This window comes from Egretta garzetta, unplaced genomic scaffold (assembly GCF_000687185.1).
Source record: "Egretta garzetta isolate BGI_Z169 unplaced genomic scaffold, ASM68718v1 scaffold209, whole genome shotgun sequence".
Classification (NCBI taxonomy): domain Eukaryota; kingdom Metazoa; phylum Chordata; class Aves; order Pelecaniformes; family Ardeidae; genus Egretta; species Egretta garzetta.
In genome coordinates this window covers 2414211-2426418 of record NW_009260839.1, presented here as the reverse complement: position 1 = coordinate 2426418, position 12208 = coordinate 2414211, and the positions used below count along the sequence as shown (strand labels likewise).

General features: G+C 39.4%; 1 protein-coding gene across 1 annotated transcript in view; it reads right to left on the bottom strand.

The window, feature by feature from the left end:
* Positions 1-10599, bottom strand: part of CCNJL (cyclin J like) — a 12285-nt gene extending 1686 nt beyond the window's left edge. The window contains exons 1-3 of the mRNA XM_035902499.1: positions 10394-10599; positions 1253-1552; positions 1-153 (exon numbers count right to left, since the gene is read on the bottom strand). The exon at positions 1-153 is cut by the window's left edge and continues 28 nt beyond it. Of these exons, the coding sequence (XP_035758392.1) occupies positions 1-153; positions 1253-1552; positions 10394-10589 (649 nt within the window). The 5' untranslated portion in view covers positions 10590-10599. The remainder of the gene's footprint in view (positions 154-1252; positions 1553-10393) is intronic.
* Positions 10600-12208: the final 1609 nt, after the last annotated feature.

The following is a 12208-nucleotide window of genomic DNA, read 5'->3' as shown; positions in this document are numbered from 1 at the left end:
TCATTTCAATGCACTGGGCAAGATGTTCCCAGGAATAACATGTTAGCAATTCAAGCTGTGTTGTCCAGGCAGGAGAAATCTGCATACAGATACGCGAGGTGCACACGCAAGCTGCAGCAATCAGAGATGGACGAAAATGGAGGAAAGTGTGATCTACAAAAGAAGAAAAAAAAAAAGGAAGGATTATACTCTGACTAATCATTGCAGTGAGCCAATTACATGTTTACATGGCAAAACAAGACAAAAATTAAATCCTAAACTTTGTTCTACACCATCTCAGAGCATTAACTCATGACCAGAAAAAAGTATCAAAAACTGGATGACGCTTTCCTGAAGATCTCTGTGCTACTTGTTTATAACTACTATCAAGGCTTCACTTTAGTTTCTTTCATTCAGAAAAAGCCATGAAATAGACTATGCTGAAATTTGTAGACTGGTCTTAGCTGAACCAGAGTTAGGTATCAACAGTCACACATATATTTACATTGGTGTTGAAACCATCTTAGGGGACAGAATTGTAGAATCGTTTAGGTTGGAAAAGACCTTTAAGATCATCAAGTCCAACCTTTAACCTAACCCTTCCATCCCACCACTAAACCATGTCCCTAAGCACCTCATCTACCCTTTTAAATACCTCCAGGGATGAGGACTCAACCACCTCCCTGGGCAGCCCATTCCAGAGCCTGACAACCCTTTCGGTGAAGAAATTTTTCCTAATGTCTAACCTAAACTGCCCTCGCACAACTTCAGACCAGGACTTCAGGATGCTGCAGTTCATTGCCTCTCACATGGGAGATATTTGAAGCAAAGCTGCAAACCAAATCACTAAAAGTCCCGTCATTCTAAGTATGTCATGTCTTGCAGCACAGGACCCTCTAAAAAAACATTTAAAAAGATTCATACATTGAACTGCATAATACCATGGCTGCAGCTGACAGTAGTTCGTACTCTGGTAGATCAAACATTAGACACCGCCCCCCCACCCATTTCTGACAGTCTTTCCAATTAGTGTTCTGAGCTGATGAAAAAAAAAAAATTATTTCATCTAGAAATTTCTGAAGAGACAAGAGGCTTATGAACAAGGAAAGGACACCATACCATTTGCCTTCTGAAATAACCACAAAGAGAAACCGTTCTGCACAGATAGTTTTGTGCAATCCATATTACAACAAGTTTTAAAGGCCCTATCTCTTTGAGATTTTTGCCTTTTGCCTAATGGAAGGTCATTCTAGCATAAAACTAAGCCTCTTACCTTGTACTGAAAAATCAAGGAAATAATACGCATATTTCTCCAGAAAAGCTTGGATTTTGGTCAGTGAGGTGATCGGCCAGCCATTGTGAAGGTCACTCTCACCAATGGACACATAGAGGTAGTAGTCAATGTAGTGTGCTGGTGTTGGTAGACAGAGGTTCCAGTTGAAGTTTTCCAAAAGCAGCATTTCCATTCTAAGCAAATCTTTCTTGTTCAATACCACATTCACATTGCACATGTATGCCAGGTTATTTAAGTGCTCCAACTTTGGGACTTTATCTTCTTTTTCTTCAAATTTACCTGCCAGAAAAGATGATTTTCAGATAGGATTTATCCTTATGATTGAGTGTCCAAAAGCCAAACACACTCCCAAAACCAGAAAGTCTAATGATAGAAGGTGCTTTTTAAAGAAGGACGGGAAAGTACAGTGACACAAGTAGAAGAGAAGCCAGACTGGTCAGCATATTCCTATATGCTTTTTACAATTTTGTTTGGTTTTAATTGTTTGTATAGTATTGATGCCAAAACCAAGATTATAAACCCGTTAGGATTACAGACCATTTTTTAAACAGTAACTGGAAATGGTTTGCTGAAGGACATTCAGTCAAGTGTGAAGAAAGTATGGGGAAAATATGGCAAAAGAAGATCTAATATCAAGGAAAAAAGCTCCTTTGGGTATGGAAGCTAAATGCACATGCTACAAAAAGAAAAACATTAAAAACCCTCGGGCAACACCACCTTTGCCCTTGCTGCTTCAGAATTTCTTTGTTCCTTACTGTCTTGGAGGGCCTCATTAGCTAAGGTCACTGAAAGGCTAGGAGAAGTATACTGTAACCAAGTGATTAACATAAATAATTCCTATAGGGTTAGGAGAAAGCATACATTTTCAGAATGAAGATAGCTGAACAAAGCTGCACCTTTTTTGAAATTATATTTACCAACCTAGTGAAACAGCAATAATCTCTAGAATGACTCAATTTTCACCAGTAGCTACAAAGTGCTGTCTTTCTGTACAGAAAAATAGGATCTTGTGCCATTCACCCTTCTTTCATAAAAAGCATCCAATATCAGATTTGATTCCCAGGATTAGATCTATCAGCAATAAAGCAACAGAGTTACTTGACTGCAAACTTAAGAAAGCAATTAAGTCTTCTAAAATTCACACTGTTGGTTTACCAAGCCAGAAATTACCTACCTAGCAGCCACTCCTCGTTCAAGAGCTAGCAACAGTCACCAGTAATAAGTTTCCACTACAGCTTAAAGAACATCCCTGCTGCAAAATCCAAACCCATAGCTACTTAAAAGTACTCTGTAGTTATTTTTTGTCTTTGTTCTTGAAAGCATATACGTCACAACTGCTTCTTGCATCAGTTGTCCTTCCATTGCCCCTGTAAGAGTCCTCAGACCAACTGACAAGATATTAGCATGTCACATGGCTTCGGAGTATTCTCGTCAAATCAAAACAATTAAAATGAGTATTGCACTAGAAAATTACTTTTAAAGGAAGTAAGATCTTGCTATGCATTTAGAATAGCAATTCCATCCAAAGTGTCTCCAGTGTATTAAAAACCTGACAATTTCCTGTACTATTAGCAGCTTAAGTGTCTTTTAAACACATTTAAAAATGGATTTTCCATCTTTGAGCCATTCAGGTATCATGGATATGAAGTGCATTAAAAGTGTATAACAGCCACCCACCATAAAAGAACATAACAATAAAAAACAGAATTCATCCATCATATGAAGTAGAACAGGAAAGGATTGTGGGCACACTGTCAGTGAAAAAGCCCTTAAAATTCAGGAGTCTGTATACACATTCATGAATCTCTTTGTCACCTGAATTTAGAACTGTTTAAGAAAAATGAAATTTAAGAGGAAAGTTAATAACCCTTTGTTTTTTTCCCCACAAGGTGATATCACAGCCTGATACAAAAATTTAAGGAGTATGCTACCAGAAGTAGGAGAAACCACTGCATGCCCAGGAAACTAAGGACAAGATCTGTCATTCTGGCTTCCGTAAGTTCTAGTTCCTTCTTTCTTCCCACTCAACCGTGGATATTTAAAAAGGTCAGGCTATAGTCTGAAGAGCAGACTACCAGCACAACAGTGATGGGAAGGCATCATACTGACATTGGGCAAAGCTATTTGACGTAAGATAATTTTTCTTTTTAGGTTAAAAATAATTGACAACAGCTAAATTTAGTAATTTAGATTACTAGTTATTTATTATTTCCCTCCACACACTTCTGCTTTCCAGCACACTAGTTCCTAGCTTCAATGTTAGATAACAGTGGCCACTGCAGCAGATTGGAGACACTGAGTATAAATGTAGCTAGCCAAGTTGAAGAAAGGCTCAAAAACTGAGTTGCGAATGGGCAGAAAGAAATCAACTCAGAAGTTTTGCTTCAAATAAACTGTAAAAATTGAATGAGCTACTTTCCAAAGCAATATACAAGCAACTTGATCACATTTTCTTACCCAATTCCACCTTGACCTACACACTTTGCTTCCAAGTCTACCAGGCACTTCCCACCTATTTTTAAATTAAAATCTGGAGAAGACAACAAAAGTTAATCCATTCCATCAGACCAAAGAGATCAGAGGCAAACTGAGAAAGAACAAGTTTCAAATGTTTTTATAACGCAGTATGTTCTTTTCCGTTTCCCTATTTTAAAGATATTGAAATACCCTATTCTTATTTTTGTTCCTTCAATTACACCAGAAACTGAGATTCTATGCACAACATATTTATGCTGAGAGAACCAGAACCTCCAACACAACTTCTGCAAGAATATAAAAGGCTGAGACAAGACAGTAGTAAGTCTGGTATTGACCAAACAAATAACACTGACTGGTTTAATCAACATCATGCTTCGGGAATCAAAACAAAGTTGTTTCAGCCACATTATCACCCGGAGTCTGTAGTTTGGAGTTCACAAGAATTGTGTACAAGTCATTTGCATGCTTTTGAAATGCCACTGTAGACACCTCAAATTAAAAGTTTGCTGTTGCGTTCTGAGCTCCGGTTACTGATAAAGCCATTTAGTTGTCACTATTGCCCTCAAAAGTAGTTTTGTTTTGAGGTAACAGAATCATAAGCCTTTAAAGGAATGCTTACTTTAAGAAGTATCTAGATGCTGCAAATTTTTGTACAATGAGGCCTAGTGAGGTCAATAGGATGAATAAAATAAGATGAACATGTAATGTAGGTTTACATTTGTGACCAACTTTTTTGTAAAATCTAAATAGATGGGGGCAGCATGGGACATTTTTAAGAGAGTATTATTACTGTAATTAGTGATGCAAAGATTTTCCAAGTTACTTTAGGTCATGTTGTCCCATTCTGAATTCTACAATCGGATACTCCCCCAGAAAAAAAAAAGTGTGTTTATGTTACACATTTGCACTTTTGTTTTGATGAATGAAAGCCAGAGTAAGTCCTGTTGTCAAGGGGAACAGGCTTAAGTTGAAGAGTACATTTCATTAGTACATTTGTCACATTATCGGAACAGCCTATCAAGCCACGCCAGCTTTTCACTAGGAAAAACTAACGGTCTCAGAGAAGCTCCACTGCTATCAAATGTACCCTGAAGAACCGATTTATCCATTGTAGGAGGCACCCAGCTACGCAGCAAGCAGTTCAGACTGGTTACTGGCGGTTGGGTAGATGATCTTCCTGGGGTTTTGCATGGGTAACAAAACAAAAGCAGGACATGCAGGCAATTTGTTTTATTACATTTTCAGAGTCCTTGAGAAGATCAAGGAACAAAAAGGATGGCCAATTCACAGAGTCATTAAAGTGTAAGTACTTTTTACCCCATAAGCAATTAAAATCCATCCAAAAGAAGGATAAACAGTCAAGCCCATCTAGCCCAGCATAAATAATAATAATAAAAAAGATACTTATAGCTGCTTACACACCTGAAAGACTATTTTTCTTTATTCCTGCATTGTTCCAGGAGGCAGTACAACAAACTTCTGAGTCTCCCATGCCACCCCCAGATAAAAAGTTTCTAACTGTCCTCTAAGCAAGGCAAGAAAAAGGCTATTTTAGAGATAGCCTGCTTAATTCCTTTTTCTGCAGTGTCATGCATAGTGAGCAGCTGCGGATTTTTCATCTATCTGTACAATACCTAGCACATGCAAACCACTTAGCTCAAGGCACCCGAGTTTTTAATGCCTTACTGTACTATAGTTTAATTACTAAAGAAAATATTCTGTACCTCTTACAGCAACAGGGAAATAAAAAAAAAAGAATTAAGACTACAGTCTAAGTTTTGCACTAATCTATGTCCTGGACTAACACCCACTATTATCTTTAATTGAAAATAAGTAGCTCAGCTGCCTTTGTCAGAACAGTTACCTGCTCATGAAAGTGGGACAATAAATGAAGAATGGGTCACAAAGCGCAGTCCAACAAAAGAGCTACCCACTGTCTGACAACAGCTCCAAATAGTCAGTGGGGAATTAGGTGATAAAGGATTATCCATGCCCTAAACCCAGCCCATTTAGCACGGTCATCTTTTAGTTCTCTAGTTTCTTTTATTGTCCTGAGTTAACTCAGCTGCTGAGAATCCCCTGGCAGATTAAGGAGCTAGGCAAAATAAACCCAGGAAAACCACAAGAAGTACCCAGGTACTCTGTGAAGCAATGCAGCATGGGATGTGCTGAACAGTAAAAGCTAGCTTTGCTTAGAACAATACTCGGATTTAAAAACTGTTATCATGTCTCCATAGCAGCAGAACCCTGAGGAAGAGGGGCCATAAGAACTAGAATTGCTGGAACATTCAATGCCACTGAATGGCTGAGAGAGATGTGGCTTTTATCAGGTACTGAAGCACCTGCTACTGAAGAGGGTTAGCTCTTCAGGGAAGAAAGGACCAGCTTTTAAGACCCAGCTAGGATTTTACAGCAACAAGCAAAAACCACACTGCTTTAACTATACACCATAACAGTACAGAACTCATACAGCAGTTACAGAACTCACAGAAGAAACCGTTGCAGTGGTTTAAGACTTACTGCCCAGGTGCTTGGTCTCTCCCCAGTGTACTGCTCCTGCAGCAGGACCATCTGAATGGATCATGTCAGTGCATCTCTTCTACTTTGGGGCAGCTGGTTTGCACAGCTTTCAGCAGGCAATTTGAGCCAAGTAGCACTAAAGCAGATGGGATATCTTTACACAATCCCTTTTTCTAACAGAGCACTTAGGGCTAGAGCACCTTAAAATATCACAATCATTTTATGTAATAAATTGCCTGACGAAGATGCAGTTTAGAATATTACAACCTGCTGCAGCTCAACAGTGCTCCTCTACAAGGGGCTGCTTTCTCAGCTGCTGGGTGGGGTGAACTGAAAGTTCCTCAATTCCCTTCAGGCAAAATGTTAGTTAAAATACATCAATCCACTTACTAAAACCATCAGCCAGCTGATTTTTTCCAGAGAAAAATCAGAGCTTACTCAAAGCACTGGGGGAAAAGGAAAGTGGTAACACTTTCAGTTGCTTATCTGTTTGCAAAGTGAGCATCCATCCATAGCCTGGTACAGAGACAGCAATCCTGGCTTCTCTACAGATGTCCAGGTGACTATCCTGCTCTAGATCCAGCTGTCTTGCCCAAAGACCACCAGTCCCAGCTGCCCAGCATTACTTCTCACCAAAAGCCAGCATCTCCCTGACCTAACAGCATTCAACCCAAGCAATCACTAGTCTGCTTCAAGCAAGGGACCAATGGATTGTCTTGAGCAATTAAAACCACTGGACTAATGATCTTGCAGCAGCGGGAACCTACAGCCTCTTGTATTACCACAGCAGGATCTCAAAAGGAGGTCCTCTGTCTCCTAATCACGTACCTAGCCAAAACATCCGTGTGGACCAGGCCTTTCTATATTACAAAAACATACTTAATTTATGATCCTGATTTAGATCAAAGTTTCCCTTAATGCAAGCAACAGACAGACTATGCTAAATACATTCCTAAAGTAACTGTGACATCAATTTTTCCAGAAACTTTTCCTTCCCTCCCCCAATAGCTTTGAGTTCACCTCTAGGTTAATGGGAACAATTTTTACCATTCTTTTTCAGAACTGATTCAGAGGAAATAATAACCATTGATGACATTAGTATACTTCAAAGCTTTTATAGCTGTTCAAAGGAGCTAAACTATCTAGCAGGAATTTCCAGAGGCCTTCTCCAATTATCACACTGTGCACGCATTGCAAAAGAAACTTGCATCTTCCGGCTAGTGAATGACTGGATGATTCAAGGATCATGCACCAACATTCCTCTCAACCGCAGCAAGCCCAGGCTGAACATTACTTGGCTGCTAGTGCAATTTGTTTGGAACAGTATTATCTTCTCACTCCCTCATCTCTTTCATAATTTCTACTTAAGTGGGAAGCACTATCACCATCCACTTTCCCTGTCTGGGGAAACTGATGAGCCAGTCAAAATGCATTTCTAGGGAAACTAGCTACAGCTAACTAAAGGACATTAGTGCAATGTTACATTCTCCGTCACAAGAGCACTGCTGTTGTATGATATCAAAAATAGGTGATAGCAATGTTTGTAGGTAAAGGGGGAGGGGGGAAGAGACAAGTTTGACATCCTTTAGATCCAAGATAGAAGCAACAAACTTCAAAACTAAACACAAGTTTACGATTTCTCTGAGCTTAAAAATTGTCCACTACTTGCATTTAGCTTAGAAGTTTGTTACTTCCATTTCCAAAGTTGTGTGTCTAAAAGCTTCTCTTTTGTGCCCCTCCCATCCCCCAAACCTCCCCACACTTACAGTAATTAGTGAGAATAAGTAATCTTGCCTCTAACTACACCTCATCTTGCTTGTGGTCTGCACAGTACCCTTAATCTCTTTTCTAAGGAAGCAATCAGGAAGAAAACCCAGAGCTTCTCCGAATGTGTTTATAACAATTATTGAAAGATAGGCTGCATTAAACATCCATCTTGATATGATGCAAACACCACAACCATTTAAAAAAATTTTTTTTTTCTCTACATAATTTTTAGAAGTGTAAGTGTCTTGCAACAAAGAGTACTTTTGCTGCAATCCTGTACTGAAAAAACTATGCAACTTCCTACAGTAATGCTTTGTGGGAAGTTCTAGTTATTGCCTTTGCAGTAACAGGCAAGGGACTAGTTTTACCCTTTGCTACAATGACAACTTTCAAGATTACTTCAAGATGATACTTCTGACTTACTGAGAATCTTTTACTATAAAACATAGTACAAGTTTTCTTCCATTTCATATAATTTTGAAAGTAAACTAAACACAAGAATTCCTGCTTACTGTAAAGTGGCTTTTCCTGACTTGACTTGAATCACTTTGAAATGCGCATACTGGAAAAGAACAACCTTATTGCACATTAAGATGGCCCAGACAGTAAACAACAGAGCTTACTGTGCTCCAAAAGTCTCCAAACTGAGCCATAGTATTTTAAACCTTATCTATACAAGTCAATTAGGCATTAATTTTGTGCAAAGCTGCTTTGGTTCAACTTTCAAGGTTTTGTTTCTACATGTTGGTAGGAAAGCTGGCTTTTCAATAATAGAACTTTTCCCCCCTTCCTGTAAGGGATGATTTAATTCCAGATCAGGACATATACATGCTACTGCATTGCTCTAATCTTAATTTTAGAAATATTCTCATACTCATTAGCTCACTAGATTTAGGCTTGCTCTTTTAAGCAAATTGCCTTTTTTTAAAAAAAAAAAAAAAAAACCAGGTAGAAGTTGCAAAACATTTCCCTCTAATGTTATCATAGGGCAGCTTGTGAACTTCCTTTTGCTTCACAGTTGCAGGGGTGGGCTAAAGTTGCATTTTACTTCAGTCATTTACATAAGGAAAATCTTGAAAGCTTTTTTGCTTCTTTTTAAATCCTAGAAGCTACAGAAGTCAGCAGTCCAGCTCCCCCAGTCTCATATAGTGAATCCCTGCCCAAGATCTTATCAGTATACCAACTAACAATTCATACAAGTTTGAGGGTACCATTTTCATCCTAACTTTGTAGCACTGAAAACGTAAACTATAAATTCTTCCTCTAAATCTAAATGAAAATACCTTATAAGAACTGTTGAAGCATCAATTTTATACTGGGGAAAACCAAAGGAGGAATATACTTGAAAGTGTCTGATTTATCTAAAGAAAATCCTGTGCTCTTTTCCTGAAGATACTTATCCATGCACTTGGGAAAACAGGAAAAAACCTCACAAAACCCAAAAAACTAGCAATGCTGCAAAGCATCTTGTAGTTATGAGGTTACCTCAGAAAAGAAAGAGAGATGGTCTGAAAGCTGAAGGAGTACACCTCTGAGCAGGCATCAGTCTCCAGGCTACCTGAACTTGGTATTTCATTCAGTCCGATATGTTTGAAAGTAGGGGTACAGTTTCATAACAGTTTAATGTCTCTGTAACCTAGAAACAGAGTTCATAAGTCTGCAAAGGAGGGTAGACTGCAATTCCTTGAGGCACCAGTCTTGCTTTTCCCCACTTGCACAGCCCTGGCTACAGAGAAGATTTCAAGAAAGCACTAATGACAAGCGTTCAAGATCAGTTGCTAAATCATGCCAGTACTGAAACTTTAGTATTACACAGCAATGCCTAGCTGTTTGATAGCAGCCTAGAACAAGCAATATGCATTCCAGCATCATCAACACATCCACTAAAGTGCCATGAGAAGCAAATTTTCCTTTTGGCTCCTGTATGAGAAACCTCTGATGTGCAAGGAACTGATTATGCGTAGTGATTACAACAGAGGCACAGATTGTCCAAGGACAGATCTCCAGGACAGGCTGCGTGTTACACAGATGTCATTCCTTACTACCAATTCTCCCATTCTTGCCACTTCCTTCCCACCCCATCACCCCCTGATCTTCATTGTCCCCTTCCACTGACCCAGATTCAGCTGCCAAAGCTTCCTCCACACATTGACACCAGCACATAGATGCAAGGTGCAAGCTATGCAGTTGAGCAGAGTATTAACAGACTGCTTTATACCTTGACTTGGACTTCATTAGGCCTTACTGTAAGTAGGTGGAAGCTGTTAACACAGAGAAAACACCACATGATATAGAAGGAAAACAACCATCTGCTCAGAGTTTAAAAAAAGCCTTAATAGACAGCAGCCAACTTACTTGCTAGGAGAAGACAGGCAAATGAAATGATGTGCAGCTGCTTGACAGTGATATCATAGCGATCCATAAAGAGGTCCAATAAATAGATAGCGAGATGCCGGGCCGTAGGGCAGAGATTGAAACGGTTGCTGAGGACAGTCAAGAGATCAATGAAGTATCGGCGCATCCCGATCTGTGGTGAATGAGCCTTATACATTGGCAACTTAAGTTCCTAAGAGGAGAAAAAAAAAAAAAAGGGAGTAAAGAGAGGTCCTGAAACAAATACCATTTCAGTGTCCTGAAGCCCATAACAACACCCACCGGCAGCTACAGCACTATGATTGACACAGAAATCGGGGCTGGATTATTCCGTGTTTTGGCAGTCAGTTAACCTCTAATACTTTGGTCATCCACGCACTTTCCTCATAAGCATTAAACACATGGACAAACTCTGTAAACTACAGTTTAACCAAGGAACAACTTGCTGTTGCTTTCTATAGAACACCATGAAAATTGTTCCTGAAGGACCCCTTTTTAATTTTGTCCACCCAAATTAAACCGTTAAGTAAGGTTTTAACAGTTTCACAGTCAAGAAGGGCAAGATACATTTCTCAGATACTGCCTTTTCCTCTGTTACCCAAGTTACTACGTCCTGGGCCAAAAAAAGGTGTAGCTCTTTAGAATAAAGAATATCTATCTAACATTTGTCCTGTGTAGAATGCTCTAGGAGAGCCTGCTTTAGCAGGGGGGTTGGACTAGATGATCTCCCCAGGTCCCTTCCAACCCTTGCGATTCTGTGATTAAAAAAAGTGTCACACAGTGCATGGCTGCAGCAAGAAACAAAAGTAGACATTAACAGGAAAAACAACATCAGAAAATTATTAAACTTTTCTAATTATAGCAAATTCCAGTATATTCTGTGCTAACCTACTTGAGCATTATAAAAGCTAACTATTGAACTGACAGACTGTATGTCACATGTAATATACAAATTTTCATTTTAAAGGTAGAGTTATGCAAGCTTTTGGTCTGCCTATGCTAGATCTTCACCTGGAAGGGTTTTACATGCAAGTTTGTAGTCACTATAAAAAGAGTAGTTTAAGGGAAGGAGCAAAGTTGCTTGGGAATACCTACCAACTAATGCCACATAAAAGTTGACACTTCAGTTTAGACATGGTCATATACTAGTGCAGTTGCCATGGCCAGACTCAAATCAAAATGGGCTGGATACATTTGATAGGCATGGATTAAAAAAAAAAAATAAATCATTTCAGCAATGTATATCTCCAATTCAGATTCTGCTTATATGTCATTTTTGTATTGCACATATTTGAAAATAGATTAGAAGTAGTACACTGCTGCAAGATAGATGTGTTTTATAGCCGAATGCAAAGCAGTACATAGAGCAGTTAGCTTCTCTGAATGCTTTTTTAAAAAGTCCTGATTTATTTAGTAGAATTATCTGCACTGGCTACCCCATTTACTGAAGCAAGAGGCACCACTTTGCACAGCCAGCATGGTGGCTGCCCACGCTCTTTTCATCCCCTGGAAGGGGACATTCCATTAGGAGGTTCAACTTACCAGGAGAAAACAGCTATGCAATCAGGCTCAGAGGGGCACACATAACTGGAAACCAGGGAGGCTCCAGAACGAGAAGCAGCTTACAAAGACAGCAAGCCAAGCACTGTTACGCATGATTGCTTCCCAGGCCTTTTTAAAGAAACTCGGTGAAAAAACCCACATTCCGGACTGAACAGACACACGCTGTGGACAGGCAAACAGCCCTTTGAAACCTGGGACAGCCTTCAGTGGGGGATTATAAAGAAAATCACCCAC